This window comes from Psammomys obesus, unplaced genomic scaffold (genome assembly GCF_907164565.1).
Source record: "Psammomys obesus unplaced genomic scaffold, mPsaObe1.curated_primary_1811, whole genome shotgun sequence".
Lineage (NCBI taxonomy): Eukaryota > Metazoa > Chordata > Mammalia > Rodentia > Muridae > Psammomys > Psammomys obesus.
Genome location: NW_026596166.1, coordinates 21,669,466 through 21,686,751, shown reverse-complemented (window position 1 = coordinate 21,686,751; position 17,286 = coordinate 21,669,466). Strand labels below are relative to the sequence as shown.

General features: G+C 41.1%; 1 protein-coding gene across 1 annotated transcript; it reads left to right on the top strand.

Moving 5' to 3' along the window:
• Positions 1-570: 570 nt before the first annotated feature.
• LOC129667665 (STAM-binding protein-like) lies at positions 571-16,887 on the top strand. Its single transcript, XM_055595324.1, has 13 exons — positions 571-577; positions 3,677-3,762; positions 5,279-5,484; positions 6,957-7,078; positions 7,463-7,556; positions 8,066-8,144; positions 8,401-8,493; positions 8,912-9,209; positions 10,066-10,190; positions 10,934-11,071; positions 14,215-14,327; positions 15,301-15,400; positions 16,831-16,887. The coding sequence occupies exons 1-13, from the start codon at positions 571-573 to the stop codon at positions 16,885-16,887; spliced, it is 1,518 nt and encodes a 505-aa protein (XP_055451299.1).
• Positions 16,888-17,286: the final 399 nt, after the last annotated feature.

The following is a 17,286-nucleotide window of genomic DNA, read 5'->3' as shown; positions in this document are numbered from 1 at the left end:
GAGCTGTGTAAAACTATAGCAAGGAATGATTAAACGCTTTTTGTTCAGTGTTGCCTTGGTCATGGGGCATTTTCACAGTAAGTACTTGACTAAGGATATATCTGTGCTTTTAAGAAATCCTAATGAACTCTCTGATAATGTGAAAGTCACTTTTCAGTGACACAGGACTTTATTAATGACCACCTGAAAGAAATATGTGACACTTTTCCTGAGCTAAGAGTCTTGGAAACAGGAACTGTCATCTCTGGGTCGTGTGCTTTCAGCTGCCCAGATTGAGGCATGTAGGGCTGCTCAGCCTTTCTCTCAAGCAGGGTGTCCACTTGGCCCTTTTAATACATGGCTCATGAAACTGTTACTGGCTTTTACCTATTTCATGACATCATTCTCCCTCTCAGCCAATCAGCACCTGATAGAATCTCGAGGTTTCCATGGAGACGAGTAAACAAACTCCTCAGTGTCCAGTATCTCTGATCCTGTGCACACTCGATTTTTTCTTGTGAAACGCAACAAACCTTTATCTCATCCCTTTATCCAGACCCTATCCCTTTACTCCTATTTACCTCCGTGACAATGTCAGGTAGGAAATGAAACTTTAATGTTTATTTAATTGGCCATCTTCCCAAGTTGGGAAGCTTCAAAATGATGTGGGAATAAGGGGAATGTACAGAATGACAAGATAGTCCTACTGTGGTCTTGGATCTGAAATTCCCTAGGGTTGTGACTTTTGACTGAACAGTTACTCATGTACTCACTAAATCTACCTTCACATTCTCTTTGATAAAATAGGTTGTCAGGGTCTAGTGTTCCCTGGGGTATTGAATCTTTAAGAACAGAGAAAAGAGAAGGAAACCAGAGAATTCCTGACATTGTTTTGGCTGAAACAGATGGGAGAGGGGAGAGGTGTATGTAACAGGAGAGCTGAGGGGCAAGATACTATTGGATACCTGGTGCTGTTCTACACCAGTGTTGCCAACCCGCTATGAGGAGGGCTGCCTTGCTGACCTGGCTGGATAGGCAGCTGTGTCCCACTCAGTGGTCAGTGAGCAACGGTCCTGGTCCTGGTGTTTACAGTTAAACCTGGGCCTTCAGGACAGTGAAATGGGTCTGTGTTCCAGGTCTAGGACACAAGAGCAGCTGTGTTTCCTGCTCCGACAAACCCTCTAAAAGTAGTGTTAGTGCCAGGACTGCTTGTTGGGAGGTGCCACATGAGCTCGTGGGGGTCTGAGGTAGCTGGGTAACCACTAGTTCATGGCTAGAATTCTCTGTTCCATAATGAGTTCCTAGAAAGCATGCCTTACAAAGTAAAACTTGCCTCACCCTGGCTCCATCCCCAAGCAGAAGCCATCAATCCTGAAGAGTTCTATACTTCATTACCTTGATCACATTTTTTTTTCTTATTGATATTTTTGGGTGATTGATTACAATTTATTCACTTTGTATCTCCTCTGCAGCCCCCTCCCTCTTCTCCTCCCAGTCTCACCCACCCTCTCTCTTCTAACCCTATGCCCTTTCCCTATTACCCTATAGGGAAAGACTGTTTCACTTCTATCTGACTCTAGCTGATCAGGTCTTATCAAGGTTGGCTGCATCATCTCCCTCTGTGTCCTCGAATGCTTGCACCTCACAGAGGAGGTGATCAAAGAGCTAGCCACTGAGATCATGTCATAGGCATCTCCTATAGCCCTTAGTAGGGAACCTACCTGGAAACTGAACAGCACATGGACTTCGTTTGAACAAGTATTCTAGATCCACTCCATGCATCATCTTTTGTTGGAATACTGTTCTCTGCATACCCCACCCCACCCCTGGGCTCAGGTTTTTTGGCTCTGTTGTTCTCCTTGTGGAGTTCCTGTCCATTCCACTTCTTTCAATTACCCTCTTCTTCCATAAGGATTCCAGCATGCTGCCCCAAGTTTGGGTATGAGTCTCAGCATCTGCTTCAATACTCTGGTGGGTAGAGATTTTCAGAGGTCCACTATGGAAGGCTTCTGTTCTTTTCCTTGTCTTCTCCTATTTCTGATGTCCATTCTATTTGTCCTTTTGAATGTGGATTAAGCATCTTCCCTAGGGTCCTCTTTGTTGTTCAGATTTTTTAAAAATTCTTTATTAATTACACTTTATTCATTTTGTATCCCCCTGTGGTTCCCTCCTTCCTCCCATTCCAATCCCTCCCTTCCTCCACCCTCTGCATTCATGCCCCTCTCCAAGTCCACTGATAGGGGAGGTTTTCTTTTCTTTCCTTCTGATCCTAGTCGATGAGGTCTCATCAGGAGTGGCTGTGTTGTCTTCTTCTGTGGCCTGATAATGCTGCTTCCCCCTCAGGGAGAGGTAATTAAAGAGCAGGACAATCAGTTCATGTCAGGGGTAGTCCCTGTTCCTATTACAATGGAACCCACATTTGTGCAAGGGTCTTAGGTTATCTCCATGCATAGTCCTTGGTTGGAGTATCAGTCTTAGGAAAGGCCCCTGTGCTTAGATTTTTTAGTTTTGTTGCTCTCCTTGTGGATTTTTTAAGACTATAGATTTTAATATGCTTATCCTATACAATATGGCAAATTTCCACTAAATGGTAATGTGGTAGGAATGTAACCTTGTACAACCACTTTGGAAATCAATCTTGCCCTTTCTCAGAAAATTAGAAATACTGCTACCTCAAGATCCAGTTATATCACTATCCATAACATGTGCCATCATTCAATAAGGACATTTGCTCAACTATGTTCATTGAAGCTTTATTTGTAATGGCCAGAATCTGGAAAAAACCTAGATGTCCTTCAGTGGAGGAATGGATACAGAAAGTGTGGCACATTTACACAATGGAATAACTCAGCAATTAAAAAGAAGGAAAACATGAAATTTGCAGGCAAATGGTGGGAACTAGAAAAGATCATCTTGAATGAGGAAACTCAGAAAGACACATATTGTATATACTCACTTGATCACAATTTTTAAGAACTCTCTTCAATGGCATTTGGCCTAAATTGTATTTTTCTTTTGGTGTAGAGGCTAAGAAAACATGCACTGCCATATGGTTTCTGGATGAGGCAAGCACCATAGGCACCACCATGGCCTCCAGCTATAACACTGAGAGTGGAGGTCTTTTGAGGAGGCCCTTTCCAGAAAATGAACCCTTATCAATCTTCCACCAGTGCCATCTCCTGTGGCTCTAGATTCACTTTTCTTTTCCCCATGCATGGGACTCTGCTCAGCCATCTTTATTTTCTCCATTTTCATGTGACCACTTTTTCAAAACATAATCTCCAAAAACATGTCATTTTTAGTTGTTCTGAAGATAGTGTGTTTTCTGTAAACTTGTGATCTGCTGCAGTGCATCTCCTCTGAGCCTTCATGGGTCTCTTAGGCTTCTTATAGCTGCTCCAAAGTCCTTAGGATGCATGCAGCTGCTGCTATCTTAAATCCGACTTCATTATTTTGAAAAGTAATGACTTTATCCTGTTTTTTTTTCAATTAAAAATTGTTTTTAAGTGTTCACTCTTCAATGGAGGTTGTGACTACCATCCTGCCTCAGTCAATGAACTGCAGGATAAAAAACCTGTATTTTCATGGCTATAGTTGTCATTACTTCAACAAGTTAGATGTAGTTTAATGTATATTAACATTAACTCCCAGAGAAGCAAAGGTCTCTTTTCCTAAAATCTTTTTCATCTGTTGACAGGAGGGAACTTTGTGATACCTAGGCAATCAGACCACCAGAGTTGTCTAGATAATAAAGGACCTTTCACTACTGGAACAACAAATGTGGTAAGTCTCATTGCATTTTACCATAAAGCTAATTTAAATGAAATCATATTTGGAAACTTTAAAATCCTAGTGTCTTTCTCTGTTTTTAAACTAAAGAGCTAGAGTGATAATATATCACCTTTTCTTTACACTGTCAGTGGGATAGAGAAAGGAGGTCAATACTGTAAATACGTAGTCTTTAGAGTACTTTGCGATTCTACTCTGAAACACCTTGACTCCCCTGAACTCATTCAATATAGGATTGTGCAATGCTGTGGTCCAAGGTGTTGACAGTTCTCAAAGGTTTGTTTCTTTCTGCTGTTTCTCAGCCTTAGTTCCCAAAGTCCTTCAACAGCAGGAACTGAGTTTTCATTCCTCATTGTCACTCAGATGTTCTTAAAGATTTGAGCATCACAGATACTAATTAAATTACAGGGAACACCCAATCCCCAAACCTTGTGTTTCTAGCTGGGATTGACTTATGGAATACATGGATATGGGTTCTTCCAAGCTCAGATGCTCCCTCATTGCTTGGTAATATCAGGAGAAGTCTCTGTGGTGAGTGATGGTTTTATGTGTATGCACAATCCTCCAATGTGTGCACAACCACTCATAGCTATGTGTTGTAGGTATTTAATATTTACTATTTATATGTATTTTGGTTAAGCAGTGGTTATTTCTAAACATTCTATATACCCCAATCACCACACAGAGACTAAGATTTATCTAATTAATCTACAGCACAATGCTGGACAATGGTTACTCCATCCTAAATCTCCAAACCGGCATAGTTTCCTACCACTCAGATTTTACCCATTATACTTGCTTTTAGTCATATTTTAGGTCCGGTTCATCTCTCCATGTGGTTCTAAGTTCTTTCCTCCTCACCTCTGTCCCTACCCTCCTGCTTCCTTTCTCTGCCCTCTGGACCAGGATGTCTCACCTTATTTTCCCCATTGTACTACAATGGCTGGTTGTTTTATTGACAACACAGAGTACATGGTGGCATGGTTGCACAAACTTAAGAGAGGTGAACTTTACAATGTGGTGTCCCTACTGATTGATACCAGATAGTGGGGTAAAGAAATTAGTATTTGAATGAACAAGGGTAAATGGTATACATTCTAAAAGAACATTATAGCAACATCTATGTAAAGTAATGGTGCAAATCTCAATAAGCAGGCTGTTTGTAAGGACCCATTTTTGAGTTACATGCTACCTGAAAGCTCCTTTGCATTGTGTTTTCAAGGGGCACAGAGATCCCAGGTCCGGAATCTGTCATTTTACTACCATATTAAGGGGATCCCTTGCTATGTCTGTTTACTAAATTTATTGAGGTGAATTATAACAAATGATGATTTATTTGCTCAAATTTCTTTAGGGAGAGGTTTGTCACACAAGCTGGCACACATACATGTGGCACAAACACACACACAAGCACATACAAGCAAACATTGTGTACTAGCTAGCTGGCAAAGCAGGAGGATGGATGGCAGGAGACAGGTTTTGATGTTTCCTGTCTTCTCTTTTGTCTTAGACCATCCTCAGACACGATGATGTCAGTCTACCTCCCCAAGAGCGATTCCAGATCTTAAGCGCTCTAGGGCAGGACATCAAAATCAACAAAAAATTCTCCAAGGCTTCTTACATGAGCCTGAGAGACGACTTCTTCAAAATGGCAGCTGACCTGGAAGAATGTGGAAAAGAAGAAGCAGCCTTTATTCTCTATCATAAATTCCTCACGTGAGAACCTGCAGTTTCTATCTCTGTTTCTGGGACTGTTGTCTAAATTATGCTCCTCTCCTGTTCATGTTTGTCACATTTGCTGACAGTTACTGAATTTGACAATGTCAGGTTTTAATCATATTTCTGGCAGTTCATACACAATTATTTTTCCCTATTCAAAAACACAAAGATGAAAGGTTCTGTGGTCATAAATAAAGAACTTCATGAATAGGAGTTCTTTAAATTTTTTTTTTATTAATTACATTTTATTCACTTTGATTCCCAGCTGTAGCCCCCTCTCTGGTCCCTTCCCAATCTCACCCTCCCTCCATTCTTCTCCACCCATGACCCTCCACCAGTCCACTGATTGGGGTGGTCCTCCTCCCATTCCATTTGATCCAAGTCTATTAGGTCTCATCAAGAGTAGTTGCATTGGCTTCCTCTGTGGCCTGGGAAGGCTGCACCCCCCTCATGGGGAGGTCATCAAAGGCCAGCCACTGAGTTCATGTCAGAGACAGTCCCTGTTTCCATGACTAGGGAACCCACTTGGTCACTAAGCTGCCATGGGCTACATCTGGATAGGGTTTGTAGGTTATCTCCATGAATGGTCCTTGGCTGGAACATCACTCTCAGAAAAGATCCATATGCCCAGATTTTCTCTCTCTCTCCTTGAGGAGCTCCTGTCTCCTCTTGGTCTTTCAATCTCCCCCTTCTTTCATAATATTTCCTACACTCAGCCCTGAGTTTGGCTATGAGTCTCAGCCTCTTATTTGATACTGTGTAGGGTATAGTCTTTCAGAGTCCTTCTGTAGTAAGCTCCTTTCCTGTTCCTTGTTTTCTCCCCCTTCCAATGTCCATCCCATATGCCCTTCTGAATGAAGGTTTATTATCTTACCCAGAGTCCTCCTTCTTGATTATCTCCTTTAGGTGTATAAATTTTATGATAGTATGATTATCCTATATTATATGTCTAATATCCACTTTTAAGTGAGTATATACCATCTGCGTCTATCTACTTCTGGGAAGGATACAGAAATTGTGGTGCATTTAAACAGTGGAATACCACTCAGCAATTAAAAACAAGGAAATGATGAAATTTGCAGGCAAAATGTGGGATCTAGAAAAGATCACCCTGAGTAAGAGTTCTTGATCCTGTGCCCACATGGCCAGGTCTTTGAAAATAACAGTTGGCAGGGAAGCAGCTCCTATCTCAATTGGTGAGTGGATTGATCAGAAAATGGCTTCTGAAGCACAGGATTATCTCTGATATGCAGCCAAACTCAGATCCCTCCTCTCTTCATCCTGTAGCCTCTTGAGTTGTATAGGAAAGAGGGTTGTCTTTCCCATTGCTACAGTCACCAGAATACCGTAGAGCACCTGGAGTCAGTGGGGTTCAGCACAGTAAGGATATTTCCCAGGCTCTTCATCATTCTTACACAGGCAGATTAAATACAAAATTGTGAACTATCACCAGGGAATAAATCTTGTAGGCTCAGTGACAAGAGTGCTGTGTTTGATGAAGTAAATGATATTAACATCTCACCAGTCATGTCCAGCCCTGGATTTGGTGAAGCAGAACCTAAGGAGATGCACAGGACTCTGAGGAGCTCAGGTAATGGGGTGGGGTTTTCTGGCCATGATTTCCCTGATCTTCAGAAGACTGTGTGTGCTGAATAGAGACATCAACTTCTTGTTCTACAGAGGAGGAGAAAGCTCAGGTTTAGAAATGAGTTCAGCAGGACACTTTGCATTTCCCTGCGCTTACAACTGCTAGAACAAGGGTTCTTCTGTTTGTTTTCTACTGTTGGTATTCTGTAACATGATGGTATTCTCTTGAGCTCATGTTATGTCTCCCTCTCATTTTCTCACCCTTCCAAAGACAAATAATCAGTCTTACAAGGGGCTCGTGTGTCTTCTGAGATATCAGGTTTTCATATGGTGATGAAAAGCACATATGCACATAAAATGATTCTGATCATACCCTCCTCTCAAGTAGCGTTTCTGAAAGGGTCATGGATTGTTCTTGACTTTTGGGCTGATGTGAGGGTTGTAGCAGGTGAGCAGCATCCCTGGGTGCAGTATCCGTCCAGGTACCACAGCATATGCGCTCCTAACTCTGAGCACCCTCAGTGTCTCCTTTCATTGCCTAATGGTCTCTCAGGTGAGGTTGTGCCCTGCTGGGAAACAATTCACAAAGGTGCTCTATGAGCAGCAATCCATATTGGGATTGGGAATGGAAGAAAGAGACCATTGTCTTTATTTTCTGTTTTGAAGTTCAGGGTTATGCCCTGTTTCCTTAAGGATCTGGGAGTCTATTAACCCTAATTATATGCTGTCTCCTGAATGCTAGGATGACAAACATGCACCTTAACAGTTTAGCTATGCTTCTCAACAGCTGATGTTTGTTGAATGTGCCAGTTTAATATTACAGTACTGACACATATCTTTCCAGACACTGGGATGGAAACTGATGCTGGATTTAAGGGTGCGCTTCTATGAACTCTAGGATCTTCTGAAATCCTGCATGCAGAGGACAATTTCCTCTGGGCCTAATTTAAACATGTCAACATTTTCTGTACATCTCATTCACTCTCTTTAGATTATATTTGGAAAAACTGAACATTGGCCCAAAACTCCGAATAAAAGATGCCCATGGTAGAAGATCGAACTTCATCAAGGTGAGTCTTTGTTGCCTAAGCTGATTAACAAATATCACCAGAGCAGCCTGAAGCTACTCAAAGAAATTCCACAGATCCTGACACTTGGTGGAAAGGTGTCATATGCTGCCTCAGCCGAGCAGTAGAGAGGAGAGGGATGGCTGGGAATAGGGTTCAAGCTGTGCATGAGCTACTGCTGCTTTTCCCAACTTGTTTTATTCCCCTTTATTCTCACATTAGAACCATTCTAATTCTCCATTTTGATTTTGTATTTCAGATTCTAAACATCGTTTTTGACAGGGCTGAGACTCTAAAGAGGAAACTCCTAAACAAATATAATAGAGAATATGAAAAACATCTAATGGAGATGGTCAGTATGAGGAGCACAGAGACAGTGGAATTATATGGCAGCTATTCAGCCTCTTGGATTGTCTTGTTATGTTCCATTGGAGTCTGAGAGTCAATGAATAAGCTCCACAGTCACTTGCACAGAAATGCACTTGCATCCATACCAGCCAACACACATACACACACACACACACACACACACACACACACACACACACATACACACAAAGATGGGTGGAGTGTAGAGAAGACTGAGACTTAGCTATTACTAGAAACATCCGTATAGGAACTGAGTAGGGGGGTGCTGGCTGATTTCCACCACACCAGATTTATTCATCTGATTCTGAGATATCAGACATGAACAGACCTACATTTTGTTCATCTCTGTGATGACAAGACTTCTGAGATTTCAAGTATTTACCTAAATCCTTTTCCTGTAGAAGAATAAAGAAGAGGAAGCACCAGAGTGGGCAGTCTTCTGGGAGGACATAAATTCCGAATATTCCACTTCTTGCACTATTCCGTTTGATCCATTGTATGGACCTAAAGAAAACAAAAGTGGAGAAGTGGGACCTGGTATAACATCAAAAACAAAGGAAGCTCAACCTTCCTCAGTACCAACTGAAACCTCCAGCCCACCACAGCAGTGTTCAACAGAGGAGATCTTGAAGGTCATCTCCCCAAGCACATCAACATCTGCGGAGCAGCCTGGGAAAAATGACACAGACGAAAGCACAGGTAAGTAACCGCAGGTTTCTGACTTGGAGAAGACTTGTGTAGAATTGGTTCCCCATTTAAACACAGGAATGAGCTAATTGGAAGATGAAGTTATAGTATAGAAATGCAGATTTATTGTGAGAAGCTTTTGGATGCAATGTTAGGGAATAAGGGAGAGAGAAAGTGAAAAGCATGCTCAGAGAGAGAATGAAGAAAGAGTGAGGAGAAGAAGGGGAGGAATGATACAAAGAGAGTAGAGTGAGAGGAGAAAGAGAGATAAGGGAACCTAAATGTCCGGTTTATATAATGAGGGGAAGCCCCTGTCTCTGGGCTGGGAAGCACAGCGTAGTTGGTCAGAGCTTGTCCTAGCCATGCCTGGCAGCAGGTAGGGACCAAGGGATGCTGGGAAAACCTGGAGGCAGGTGCACTTCTGTATGGTCTGAAACCTAACTGTCCCCCTTGCGTCTGGCTCAGCCACACAGGTGAGTCTAGGGCTCACTAGTAAAGTAAGCACATGCTGGTGGACAAGTGTCTGACATCTGGAGCACTGAGCACCACCACAGAGAATGTTGCATTTCCTTGTCCATGTCCTCAGTCTTTGGCTTCCGTGGTCCAATTACACTTATCTCACAGTCACATCCAAAACTATTGCTCCATCCACTCAAGCTGGCTATAAAGTCCATGGTCCCAGCTCCCAGTCATCTGTACCCAGAGCTATGAGAACTCAAACCTGGCTCACCTTGTGATTCCATCATGGGGAGGGACTCATGGAGAGAATCCCAATGACATTTCCTTTCTCTCCCAGGCTCTCAAGATGAATTCTGCTAATGAACAGCAAGCTCTGTTGCCTAAGACTTTTCTCTCTTTTCCATTGCAGTTCAGAAAGGCAGAAGTCTACATCCTGTTATCCTCCCTCACAATTTATGTGAGAAATTTCTAAAATCTGCAAGGAAGAACACTAAGAAGAAAATTGAGACCTGTGGTGTTTTGTGCGGATCCATGGTAAAAATATGAAAGGTCCTTCCTGATCTGAGGTTGTTTCTTCCCCTTGTCTTCCCATGACTGTCAGAGAACATATTCAGGGAATGTGTCCGTAGACTTCAGCAGAGAGTAGGAACTGTGGGTGACAAGGCCTGGAAACTTTGAATTTGATGACTTTTATTTGGTTGCTTTTCAGAATCCCTTGAACCATTTGCTTCAATGTTATAGTTAGAAATTTTCATTGTAGTGGTAGCTAATGCTGCTAATTCCTGTTACTGCCAAATTGAGGCTGGAGGCTTTCTACAGGTTCAAACCAGCTTCATAGGGAGAATGAGACATTGTCTTGAAGGCAAAGAAAGCAGGCCAGCAGGCAGACAGGGAGATAGGCAGGAATGAGGCATATAGACATGCATGTTGACTAACTGTAAAAGGAAAAGGAGGACTCAATTACTTTTGGTACCTGGTCTGAGCACTTACTCTGGTAAGCCTTGGAATGTTAATTATAAACACCTCAGCTTCCTGAGCAGACATGCTGGCTGCTGCAGGGACGTGTCTAGGCCTAAGATGTGCCAAGAGAAACATCTCAGGATCATCTCAGCATCTGTTCCTTTATACAGAATCTACAAGAGCTCCCAAGGTTATGAAACACTGAGGGGAGAGAGAACAGTAAGGGTCATTCACTTGGCTGGGGATTCAGTTTTTTGTTATGAACGAGTGGGACTGAGACATCTGAAGAATATTAATAAGTTATTTTCTCTTGGCAGGTAGGAGAGGAGTACCATATCACGCACATAGTCATACCACTCCAGGAAGGAGGCCCTGATTATTGCTACGCCACCAATGAAGAGGAACTGTTTTTTATCCAAGAAGAACTGGGGCTTCTCACCTTAGGGTGGATTCATGTAAGCAAATAACCTTCCTGATAGCAGGGTTCTCTTTTTTCTCTCTTAAAATCATCCTACCTAAATCTTTCTCTGCATAGAGTCTATCCACTCCATTTCATTCTTCTGTTTAAACATGCAGTCAATAGTGTTCAGAGTGAGTCACAAGACCATTTCCTATTTATTGCTTTTACAGTTTTTTTTTAAATTTTACCTTTTAATCAAAGCAATTCTGCAAAGTCCCTATGCCTTGAGAGTCTGGGTCAAGAACAGCACCTTGCCTAGGACGTAAGGGAACACGGTATAGGGATCATGTCCCCCAAAATATTATAAATTACACTATTTTAAATAATACAAGAGACTTACTTATAACAATTGTATTTTGTATTTATGAAGAAGTACTTTCTTTTTGCACACCCAAAGAGATCCTACCTCTGAGGTTTTCAAGTGTTTGCACATGCTGAACATACTTCTGTTGATTTTCAAATAAACACAGCAACTTGCCTAGAGATTTCTTCAGAATGATTCTCTCATTATCAAGTACTGAAGCTCAGAGAACAAGAAGCTTTTCTTGGAATATTGAAAGGTGTAAGCCACAATCACATGGTTTATTTCTAGGTTTTAAGATATCACATATACTTACACTCAGAACATGAGAAGTTGAGATTTCTGAAGCAGTCTCCTGTGACTTCATGATTTTCAGTTCAATACAATTTATTACTGTTTTGCCTAAATCAATAACATAATATGTAATAATCAAAATTTGGCCCTTTGTGTCTAGTAACACAAATGGTTGATCACACATAACCTTGTACCAATTCAGATGAGGCATTTTGGACTACATTTTTCAGAATGTAAATCTGGGTCCCTATGAGTTTCAGAGAAGAGGGGACACAGTTGAAGTGACTTATGATGACTTGTAAACATTGGCCAGAAAGGGTTCATGGGAGAGGGGTCAACATTGGATACCTACACTGTGCTCCTGCATCAGTGAGCAGTTCTGTCAGTTGGGATTGGTGTTTGGTATCAGAAAAGGATGACATATATCTGTTGATAGGACCTATCAAATGCATGGTCTCTGTTGACTCGTGTGGGCACAAAAAATAGTGGTGATTTTGAGTAGAAAGAGAACTGTTTGGGTTATTCTGGGTAAAACCATTTCTTGACTAAAGCCATAGTCCAGAAGTTAAAGTGAAGAAGATACAAGGCTGATTGAGATGTGAAGATCAGTTAAGGTTTGGGAGCTGCCAACATCCAATGAGTGGGTGGTAGCAGTCTGTTGAGGAAGAGTGAGATTTCAGAGATCCAAGTAACGAGGATGAGAGGCTGATGAGTCTGGGACAGAGCAGACTTTTAGCTGGGCTCATGGTGATGGCAGTGATCTTCTCATGAGAATGAGTAGGGCTTCTAGAGAAGGACAGAGATTGGAAGTGGAGTTAATTCTTACTGTGTGGAATTTAAGGTATATGTGAGATATCAAATCTATATGGCCATTGGAATGAAGTTTTGGGAAGCCAGGGGAAACCAGGAGAGGGACCTGGGAGGCTTCTGCATGGAGTTGGCCTAGGAAATGTAGTAAAAGGGGAGAGCTGGCTGCAAGAGAATCCATTCCCTGGCAGCTGATGTGGAGGTCTAATAAAGAGAACATGGAACACAGTGGGTGATGAAACAGCAACAATGCTGCAGGAGTACTGGTTAGGAGGTTCTCAGAAACCATACAGCAAGGAGAGTTGGAGAATTAATTCTGCATGTGACTAACAGACAGGCTCCAGCAGGCAGAGTATTCAAATCTCCTGCTGGGGTTCTGAGGATATTGGCTAAAGGATTTTAGGCCATGGTGGGTAGAGACTTCAAGGATTAGCAGATTCTTAGAAATCTGAGTACATTGGCACCCCATGGAATTTTACCACTCAAAAGGATGAGGCTACTGGATGGTGACTTCAGAACCAACCTGGTCTAAGAGTAAGACTGTGCCTCAAAACAAAAGTCATCTGATGACGTTTATGGCTATTTTTGGAATCTGTCATTAATGTCATACTAAGGCTTGGATCTGATTCCTAGATTCTAGGAAAAGGAAGAATTATGAGTCTGTTCTTGACGGAAATTGGTTAAGAGAGTACTGACACTTGAGGGAACTCTCAGATGGCATGAACATGGTTCTTTCTTGTTGATGTTGATTTTCTTGATTTTACTTTTTGTTTGAATTCTCTTTAGATTTTCAAATGAGTGATATTCAAAATATAGCTAACTTATGAGTGTACATACATGAATAGCACAGTTTAATAGCTCATTGAATAAATATGTATATGATGTACATATACAATGTAGAGAAGGAAACAGGAACCTACCAGGAGCCTGGTCCAAATTCCTTCCTTCCTTCCTCCATATTGTGTTTTGCTTAAACCATCTATTCCTGGTTTCATTAGTGATCACATCCTTCATGTGCCTCCGTCCATGCTAACAGTACTTGAAGTACTGTTAGATATGGCTAGATATGTAACATTACTTCTGCCTTTCTTAACTTAATACTGCAGGATTCATCACCACACTGGCATGCAGTTGTCTGATGTGTTTTTACACTGTTGATCCAATTAAAATGGGGAGGGAAGAAAAGGAAAGAGGGGTAAATCAAGTGACAATAGTATAGTATCATATCTGTAGTTCAGTCAGGTCTCCTCTTTACAGAGGGACTAATCACATGGATTTCAAAGGCAGGAGTGAAGGCAGATAACTGAGGAACCAGAGAAATTGTTGAACCAATATTTGTAGTGGCCACCCAAAAGGTTGATGAGGAAAGACTAATTCTGCTGTTTGCAGCAGGGAAGCAGATGTGGGTTAGAATCTGACTGTCAAAACTTGAAATGGTTATTGTTCAGATATTAGGTATAAATAAGCATGGATGAATAAAAGAGTCTTGTTCTCAGTGAGGGAGAAGCTAAAAGTGATAGAGAGAAACTTAGCTTCTTTTGGCTTTTATGTGTTAGAAGGACGAAGCAGATTGTCCCCTCTTCCTTCTCCACCTAGCAGTTGAGTGTTTCCCTTGAATGATTTGAGGAATCTTAGTAGGGACCAATTGTTGAAGTTGGTTGGGCTTGCCTTTCTTGGTGGATCAGACCTGACTGACTATGCTCACTTGCAATTCTTATCTTCTTTTGTTTTCATAGACCCATCCAACCCAGAGAGCATTCTTATCAAGTGTGGACCTACACACCCACTTTTGCTACCAGCAGATGCTGCCTGAGTCCATCGCAATTGTGTGTGCCCCCAAATACAAAGAGTGAGTGTGTAAGATTCAGATCTGGAAGGTACAAGAGCAAAATGCTTTCATGGCTGAAAATTATTTAAAATATATCTATAGAGTGTCTTAACTGATTGCTATTAAAGCATTCAGTTAAGAGCAACCTTGTAACTAATACTAGGTGCTCTTAAAAAATATGTTGACATCACTGCTGATTTTCTAGGGCAAACTATCAGGAAGTAACCTCAAGAGACAGGAGGAAATTCTACACCAAACACTCTACATGAGTGTCATTGCTTTCATTCCTAATGACAAGTTATTGTGAATTCCTCAGCAGATATAGTATTGGAAAAGCAGTGAATTATTCTGCTTCCCGTAGTAAAAAATAAAATGCACCCTGTATGTTGTCCCACAGTGACAAGAAGACTTCGAATTTAGCATTTTGTCCATTGTTCCTCGCATTATTGATCTCAATAGACCTAATGCTTTATTTGGTTATTCTTCCTACTCATTTCTACTGTTAAATCCCTCTGCCCACTTTGGTTATGGTAAAATAAAGATATTCACAATGAGAGAGAGATAGATAGAGGGAGATGTAGACATACAAAGGCAAGAATAGAAGTATGAGAACTAGGAGGAGGAAGAAAAAGAAAAAAGAAAGAAAGGAAGGAAGGAAGAGGAAAGGAGAAAGGAAAAAAGAAAGAGGAAGAAGAGTGTAAAGATTAGGAATAGCACCAGGAGGACAATGTCTAGAAGAAGAATAAAGATGACAGTGATGGCTACGAATAGGAGTAGGAGGAGGGTCACAGGTTTTAAAAATGGGAAGAAGAGTTGTGTAGAGAAAAGAGATAGAAGGAGGGGTGAGGAGAGAGTGAAAGAGTAAAAGGGAGAGAGATCTGAGAGAGAGGAAACAGAAAAGAAAGAAGGAAGAAAAATGAGAGAAAGGTGGGCAGGAGAGAAGGAAGAGACCTAGGGGCATATCTGCTTGACTGAGTCTGCTTATTTATTTCAGGACTGGAATTTTCTCACTGACACCTACTGGGATAAATGAAATTTCCTGCTGCTCCATGAGGGGGTTCCATCCTCATAGAGACGACACTCCTCTCTTCTGTGTACGAATCTTTGTACAATAGATCAAGACCTTTGTCTCAGCCAGGACATAGAGCTTATAAGCTTTCTCATCTTTTCTGATCTAATTGGAAGTTCAGCATCATTGGTCACATTCCTAAAAATCCATAATAACTATGTAATTACAAAACATTGGGCAGTGTATATAAGTTTTCTCTCATTAACAACCTGGTCATTTATGGTCTTCGAGGGTATTGATCCTTTTATCTAGTATCTGTTGATTTTAATACAATGTACTTTCCAGGGCTGTTGAGAGAATAATAGAAGTAGGACTGGGGTGTACATCAGGGTCAGGCTCAGCATGCTGGAGAACTTGGATTCCATTTCCAGAATCATGCGGAAAAGAAGTAACAGACAGAGTATGGAATCCACTAACTTTTTAAAAGTTTATTACATGTTACCTTGTTCTTCACCAGTATCAGTTACTAAGTTTCACTTACATATCTGAATAAAGAAAAGGCCATGTAAGATAGGTAAATTAAGTATCTTTCATCCTGCAATTCTGCCTAGGTATTAGGGTTCTCACCTGCCTAGGGTGGTGGTTTCTTCTCCCAGGTTGTGTTTAGTGATATCACACTTAGTATGATCAGATTGATCTCTATGTCAGATCAGCTTCAAGACAATGAGATTCTGGCACTTTGTATCAGCCTGGACCCTTCCACAGAGTTTACAATAAGAGGAAATGCAGCAACATAGTGAAAGGACCAGAACCTGCCCCATAAAGTATATAGGATCCAGAGCTGAAGCCACAGAGATCCAATGAACTGTAAAATCCTGGGGTCAGATTGATTAATCCTTGTGAATTTTACATATGTATATGTACATATGTATACATATATATATATATATATATATATATATATACACACACATATGTTTTACATATGTATACCCTCAAGAACTATTCATATAGTTATCATCACAGCTCCAAGATTACTTGTTCCATTTAATAAATAGATATTTCATAAGTGTCTCTGGAAAACATATCCAAAGATATAAGGGTAGACACTGACTCTGTCTATGAGGAGTACTAGGTAGGAGTGCTGGGTCCCAGACCTTTGTTGATGTATATCACTGACCTCACAATCTCACATCTAAGCTAAGAACTACTTGCCTTCAGATAGCTTCTTACATTAGAGGCTTATGTCTGGGGACATGGCTCAATTGGGGAAGAGCTGGTGTTTCAAGCACAAGGTCCTGGACTCAACTTGTAGCACTCCTGAAATATGCCATGAAGGCACAACACTGGGAGCTAATGGCAGGAGGATAAGTTCAAGATCCTCCAGGACTATGTAGGTTAGATTGTCTAGACTGGGTCACAAGAGCCATTCTTTTGGTATAAAATTAGAAGTATAAGTTGTTTCAAAACAGGACTTTGAAAGTTTTGACCCTATTTACTTTTCTTCATTTGCAGGACTGTGGCCATGTCACAACCCGGAACACCAAAGTGATGATCACTGATTTACGATGAGTATAATTCCACTAACCAACATCTGAGGGAATCTGTGTGTGTGTCTGTGTGTGCATGTATTTTGTGTATGTGAGGGACACACACATATTTGTGCATAGAGTGCTGACATATCTGTGTGTATGTTCAATTTATGTCATGTATGTTTCTTATATGTCAGGTATGTTACATCTGTGTCATGTATGTTCACAATGTGTGTATGGATGAACACTGCTCATTCTTTGTTCTGTAGATTTAGTGTTTTGACTATTATATGACATGAGGAGCTTCTTTTCTGGTCTAGTTTGTTTGGTGTTCTGTAGGCCTATTGTGTGTTTATGGACATCTCTTTCTTAAGTTGGGAAATTTTTCTTCTATGATTCTCTTGAAAATATTTTCTGGACCTTGGAACCTGGAATCTTC

Bases quoted from the DNA above. Each gene is read 5' to 3' on its own strand.
- LOC129667665 (XM_055595324.1), top strand. The intron at 10,191-10,933 runs GTAAAAATATGA...TTCTCTTGGCAG, and splicing joins GTGTTTTGTGCGGATCCATG to GTAGGAGAGGAGTACCATAT. The intron at 14,328-15,300 runs GTGAGTGTGTAA...TATTTATTTCAG, and splicing joins TGTGCCCCCAAATACAAAGA to GACTGGAATTTTCTCACTGA.